Here is a 6,708-nt window from a genome sequence, read left to right as displayed (position 1 = left end):
TTTTGAGACAGGAGCTTGTTATATAGTCCTGAGTGGCCTGGCACTCACTGTGTTACACAAACTGACCTTGAACTCTGGGTCTGGTCTTGCCTCAGCCTCCAGAGCCCTGGGATTCTAGGCTTGAGCAGCCACACCTGGCTCCCTGCAGAGTTTTTACTTGCTAATGTTGGCTGCTCCTCCCACATGGTTCCTATGCATTTTTTTTTTTTTTTTTTTTTTTTTTTTTTTTTTTTTTGAGTTCAGATGTTTTAGAGAAACCCAAGAATACTGCAAACACCTCCTCCTGTGCTCCCAAGTTTGCACATAAACAAGTTCAGATGATTTTAGAGGGTTTCTGTTCATACCATTGAGGATGTCAGTTCAGGGGGCCCTCCTCCCTAGGACTTATGCTTACCAGTCAAGCAAGTGGGAAAGGGCTGGGGCAGCTGGATCTGGCTCCGTCCAGCCACTAAGGAAAGCTCTGAGCTTCTGCCTTCATGGGTCCAGTCAGTTAGCTCCTGCATCTTTTCCTTTGATCTCCCAGTCACTGCTCTGTCATACTCTGGTTTAACCTTAATAAATTAAGATTTCTCACTTGATGAAAGAGTACCCCTCATTCCATGACTGTTCTTTGTGGAGGGTCTGCATGTAAGCCTCAACATCCCAACTGATTCATAAGGTGGCAGGATCCAGTGCAAAGATGAGGGTAGAGAGATGTGTCTCTCCCACTTCCAGAATCAGGACAAGCTCTGCTCAGAAGTGCCTGGGTGGAAAGTGCGCCTGGCCAGACCACAGGGCAGAAGGAGGGAGGGAGTCTGACCTACTTATCTTCACAACTGGAATTGTTTTATTTTGGGATGAGAAAGAAAAGTTGAGACAGGGAACCTGGGAGGGTGGGTGGCTGATGCTTTGCTTCTTTTCCAGGAGCCACTACCAGAATGAATGAGTCCTGTGGCAATTGTACACCTATGAGTTCAGGGGTTGGGGTCGGGGAAGGAAGAGAGGTACAAACAGTGGGGTGGAGCTTCCCCCGGAAGGTGTCACATCCCAGGCACAGATCAGGGACAGATCACGGCAGGAAGCAGTGGACATGAAGGAGATTTTCTTCTTTCCACCCTGTGGGCTGCTTTGGGTGCTGGGAGTGAGGGAGATGGAGAGGCTTTGAGGAGAGTCAGCAGTTGGAAAGTACCAAGTGAGAGGGATGGACTTTAGAGTGTGGGGATAAACAACTCCCAAGCAGAGGGAGAGCATGGTCAGCCAGTGTGGAAGCTGGCAAGCTCCGTGTGGAGCAGATGCCTGGTCATTGAAACAAAGCTTGGGTGGCACTGCAAGATGAAGGATTTGGGGGACGTGGAGAAATGCTATTAAAGACAATTAAATCATGAGCCCTAAGGTGGTGGCACTCCCACCTGGTGGAGGGAGGCAGAGGCAGGGGGATCTCTGAGTCTGAGGTATGCCTGGTCTACACAATGAGCTCCAGGAGAGCCAGAGCTACACAGAGAAACCCTGTCTCGAAAAACAAAATAAAACAAAACAAAACAGCAACAACAAAAATTAAGTCACTGGAGCTGCCGAGATGGCTCAGCAGTTTGGAGCACTTTTTGCTCTTCTAGGGGACCTAGGTTCCTCATAACCATCTGTAACTCTACATCCAGGGAACTTGCAACCTCCTGGCCTCTGTGGGCACAGGCATGCACATGATGCACATGCATACATGCAAGAAAAGGAAATAAATCAATCTGAAAAAGATTAGATTACTTTAAGTCAGACATCTCACCTCCTTTTTGTTTTTTTTTTAAAGACTTATTTATTTATTATATGTAAATACACTGTAGCTGTCTTCAGACACACCAGAATAAGCCGTCAGATCTCATTACAAGTGGTTGTGAGCCACCATGTGGTTGCTGGGATTTGAACTCATGACCTTCTGAAGAGCAGTCAGTGCTCTTCCCCGCTGAGCCATCTCACCAGCCCGACATCTCACCTCCTTATGCAAAGATCATCATTACAGAAAATGGAATCACCTGAGAAAATCTAGGGAGAATATTGTTCTATTTTGGGGTGCAAAATCAAGCTCTCATGGGAGGAGACCGGGGAAAGGTTGAGACTAGTTTGGAAAAAGTACTTGTGGCTCACACCTGTAATATCAGCTCTCAGGCTGACGCAGGAGCACTGCTGTGAGTTCCAAGTTAGCCTCAGATACTGAGTACGACCCTGTCTCCCAAAACAAAACCAAATACACCTCCAATATGAGGGGGTGGGGCGTGGTCGGTAGAGTACTTGCCTTGCATGCTGCAGGCTTGGGTTGGTTCTCCAGAACTGCAAAAACTGGGCAGAGCAGTTCACTCTTATAATTTCAGCACTTAGTAGAGGCAAGAGGATCAGGAGTTCAAGGCCATCCTTGACTACATAGTGAGTCTGAGGCTAGCCTAGGCTACATGAGACATTTTTCTCAAAACAATAAATAAATGCTGGACTAAGGAGTCTAGACTCTCCTTGGGACAAATAGGAGTCTTGAGGGTTTTCAGAGGTTTCTCCAGGGAGGATAAACTTGTGAAGCAGGTCTTACTAATGGGGACTGACACCAGGGAGGTGAGATGCTTGTAAATTTCCCTGTGGATGCTTTCCTTGCTTAATTTGGGGAAAGGCCCCCTCTTCTGGTACTATCATATCCCAGTACCCAGGGCAAGCTCTTTTCAGACAGACCATTCCCCTGGGGAATCTGAAGGCAGGCAAAAAAGCCTGTCCCTGGCCCTTCAGTCATGCTTACTGAGCACCATAGGAAACACTGGGCTTGCCTTAGGTGTTACAAGGTGGCCTGTGGGCACAAGCACACAAATGTAAACATCCTAAAATTGGCCACAAATGTGATATGTGAACCTTTCTGGAGAGAAGGTCTCACCTTTCAATACATTGTTTTTTTATTTTTTTATTTTTAAAATTTTTTTGGTATTTTGAGACAGGGTTTCTCTGTGTAGCCCTGGCTGTCCTGATACTCACTTTGTAGACCAGGCTGGCCTCGAACTCAGAAATCCGCCTGCCTCTACCTCCCAAGTGCTTTCAAGGCATGCTCCACCGCCTGGCTTCAATACTTTGTTTAAAGGCCTCGCACTTTCAGTTTCCACAGGAGGGGTGTGAAGGGTGAAGTCTGCTGAAGCAGGAACTCATGGGACGTAATGACCCAATGAATACGCAGTGTTTATTCTTTATGCCAAATCTATGATATTGGTGCTCTGAAGGTCACTCCCATGAGAGAGGAAAAAAACTAAGGCACTAGGAGTTAACTTGTCCGAGGTCACCAAGATTAGAACTCAGGCAGCTTGGCTCTAGCATTTATGCTCCTGAATGTAAAATTAGGAATTGATCATGTTGAGTCAGTTATGGCGGTTTATTCCTGTAATTCCAGTATCTGGGTGGGATATATAACATGTTTCAGAAAACCAAACCAACCAACCACAAAAAGATAGCTAGGTAGTGAGAGTGAGGGAGACATCTCAAAAACTAAAACCAAAGGAGACACACAGCTTACTAGCTGTGCAAAAAAGGGGGCGGGGCAGGGAGTTAGCCCAGCTGGAGGGAAGGACTAAGGTTCCTCCTTGTACGCCTTATCCTGCAGCTCGTGGCTGAAGCCCTGGGAGGGGGCGCAGACCCAGAAACCAGCTGGACCAATAGCAGCAACCACTCATCCGCTTGGAACCTGGGCAGCGCCTTCTTTTTCTCGGGGACCATCATCACTACCATCGGTGGGGGTGGAGATGGGGCATGTGGAGGGAGGCAAGGGGCAAGGAGTTTCCCAGTGGGGGAAGGTACAGGGAGAGGCAGGGGGTACCAGGTGGCGCCTAGACTTCCTGCACTGCCCTCTCCATCCAGGCTATGGCAATATAGCCTTACACACAGATGCCGGGCGTCTCTTTTGTATCTTCTATGCACTGGTGGGAATCCCGCTATTCGGGATGCTGCTGGCGGGAGTCGGGGACCGGCTGGGCTCTTCTCTGCGCCGGGGCATCGGCCACATCGAAGCAATCTTCTTGGTGAGCTGCACTGTGCCCCTCCCAGGGTCTTCTTCCCTAGGTCCCTGGCAAATGAGTGTGCACTCCTAGAGAGCAGGAGCCTCTCACAAGCTATGCCAGGATGATGGGGGGTGGGGTGGGATGAGAGAATGGAATTGTGGGTTACTGGCATCTCAATGGCTCTATCTACCATCCTTCCCCACAGAAGTGGCATGTGCCACCGGGGCTGGTGAGAAGTCTGTCTGCAGTGCTCTTCCTGCTGATTGGCTGCCTGCTCTTTGTCCTCACTCCTACCTTCGTGTTCTCCTACATGGAGAGCTGGAGCAAGCTGGAAGCCATCTACTTTGTTATAGTGACACTCACCACCGTAGGCTTTGGCGACTATGTACCCGGTGAGGCTGACTTTGCCCAGCATTTTCCTTAAGTACTTTGTTCCTGTACTCTGCCTATGCACTGCTGTGGGGCATTTGCCCCAGCTTCCACACCAATCATGGACTGCACCATACTTTCTCCTAGCAGGCAGCCTGATGCCCACTTACATCTTGCATGCCCGAGTCCCATGCATGCTCACACATATATTAAGTTCAACCCCTTTTGCATGCATTTATCATACACAATTACGACTCGAGCACACCCATTGTATACATCTGCACATTATAGTACATCCCCTTCTTTTCTAGGGAGGGACATTCTCTCAAGGTGCAGAAACATGCAGGGAACCAGAGGCTCAAAGGCATGTCTCCTGCCCCCATCAACTTACTTTTCCCTCCCTTTGAACCCTCTAGGTGATGGCACTGGACAGAACTCTCCAGCCTACCAGCCGCTGGTGTGGTTCTGGATCTTATTTGGCCTAGCCTACTTCGCCTCAGTGCTCACCACCATCGGCAACTGGTTGCGAGCGGTGTCCCGCCGAACTCGGGCAGAGGTATTTGTATGTGTTCCAGGAGCTGTTCGCTGTTGCGCATGCGCCATGCATGTCACTTGTGTGTTGTGCCCTTACCCCTGGGCACAGTGGCTGCTGGCCAGTCTGGCTCCCCTCCAAAATGTGGGCTTCTCTGAAATTGAGACCCGGACAGTGCGCTAACGGGAACATTGGAGTACATTCAGGTTTGTCAGAGACTCGACCACCTCGTTTTTCATGGATAGATACGGTCACCAGGGTTAGGAAATAAGAATTCAGAGAGGCGCTGGGTAGTGGTGGCTCACGCCTTTAATCCCAGCACTTGGGAGGCAGAGGGAGGCGGATTTCTGAGTTCGAGGCCAGCCTGGTCTACAGAGTGAGTTCCAGGACAGCCAGGGCTACACAGAGAATCCCTGTCTTGAAAAACCAAAAAAAGGAAGAAAAAAAAAAAAAGAATTCAGAAAGGCAAGATGGTAGTACATGTCTGTAAATCCCAGCACTTGGTAAGCAGAGCAGAATCAGGAGGATTGCTGCGAGTTCAGACTTGCCTGGGTTATAGTTCTGTTTCAAAAACAACAGAACTAGAAAGGCCAGTTATATGTGAATTTCAGATGATCAACGAATAAGATTTTAAATTATGTCCCAAATATTGTATGAGTCGTCCTGGTTTTGTAATTTATCTGCGGTTTGCTACAGAAAGGCAGTGAAGGTTGAAACAAAGCCAAGGCTTTCAAGGAAGGTTCCTAGAGAAAGGGGAGCTTTTGGGCCAATGCAGGAGGGGACAGTGTGCTTCTGGGATCGTCCACAGGCTGAGGTTCGAGGGTCAGGCGAAAAGGTGGATGCAATTGGTAAAGGGGCAGCTTCCGGAGCTGCAATGGACCGATACCTTTTCTTCTCTGTGCAGATGGGTGGCCTCACGGCGCAGGCTGCTAGCTGGACCGGCACAGTGACAGCACGGGTGACCCAGCGAACTGGGCCCAGCGCCCCGCCACCAGAGAAGGAGCAACCGCTCCTGCCCTCCTCTTTGCCGGCGCCGCCTACTGTCGCTGAGCCAGCCCACAGGCCTGGCTCTCCTGCACCCGCAGAGAAGGTCGAGACTCCTTCTCCGCCCACAGCCTCAGCTCTGGATTACCCCAGTGAGAATCTGGCCTTCATCGACGAGTCCTCAGACACGCAGAGTGAGCGTGGCTGTGCCCTGCCTCGTGCACCACGGGGTCGCCGCCGTCCCAACCCGCCCAAGAAGCCCTCCAGACCCCGAGGTCCTGGGCGTATTCGAGACAAGGCCATACCGGTGTAGAGGCAGGATCTCTGGCCCGGGACCCCACGCCAGGGCTTCGCTCTTGCTGATGCCCAGGCATGCTTGGCTTATTTGACCAAAGAGCCCTCTTTTATTCCACGCGATTGCAACCCTGACAGGAGTCTAATGGTTGCTAAATGCCACCGCTCTTCCCCGGCTGGTTCTTCACATCTCACCATTTCCAAAACCCACCATCCAAGGCTTTCTGTCTCGCTTTCCTGCCGGTTTTGCCCCTCACACCTCACGACTGTGCCTCAAAACCTGCATCAATAAAACAAAAAGTCTGCCCCACTGAGTGAGTGCTCCTGGGACCCACGTGGGTGTGCGAGCGCTTTTCTCGTGCCACCATAGGGTTATATCAGGCCCACTGTCGTCCTTGGGCACCCACATCGGTCAAGTCGTGCCCTTTTGGTTAAGCTCAGGTATTCAGACTCTTGTCCCTGCCTGGAGGAGACCCGGACTCTGAAAACTGGACTGGGCACTTCCAGTCTTGGCATTGATATTGGGGGTGGGAGCAATTT

The 6,708-nt window shown here is 50.4% G+C and overlaps 1 protein-coding gene across 1 annotated transcript in view; it reads left to right on the top strand.

The window, feature by feature from the left end:
- Positions 1–6,478, top strand: part of Kcnk4 (potassium two pore domain channel subfamily K member 4) — an 8,179-nt gene extending 1,701 nt beyond the window's left edge. Inside the window, exons 3-7 of the mRNA XM_031384716.1 lie at positions 3,596–3,722; positions 3,850–4,010; positions 4,195–4,381; positions 4,775–4,914; positions 5,795–6,478. Coding sequence (XP_031240576.1) covers positions 3,596–3,722; positions 3,850–4,010; positions 4,195–4,381; positions 4,775–4,914; positions 5,795–6,187 — 1,008 coding nt within the window. The 3' untranslated portion in view covers positions 6,188–6,478. The remainder of the gene's footprint in view (positions 1–3,595; positions 3,723–3,849; positions 4,011–4,194; positions 4,382–4,774; positions 4,915–5,794) is intronic.
- The last annotated feature ends 230 nt before the right edge of the window (positions 6,479–6,708 follow it).

Source organism: Mastomys coucha, unplaced genomic scaffold (genome assembly GCF_008632895.1).
Source record: "Mastomys coucha isolate ucsf_1 unplaced genomic scaffold, UCSF_Mcou_1 pScaffold21, whole genome shotgun sequence".
In the NCBI taxonomy this organism is placed as follows: Eukaryota; Metazoa; Chordata; class Mammalia; order Rodentia; family Muridae; genus Mastomys; species Mastomys coucha.
The sequence above is the reverse complement of the archived record's forward strand: the minus strand, read 5'-3'. Positions and strand labels throughout refer to the sequence as shown.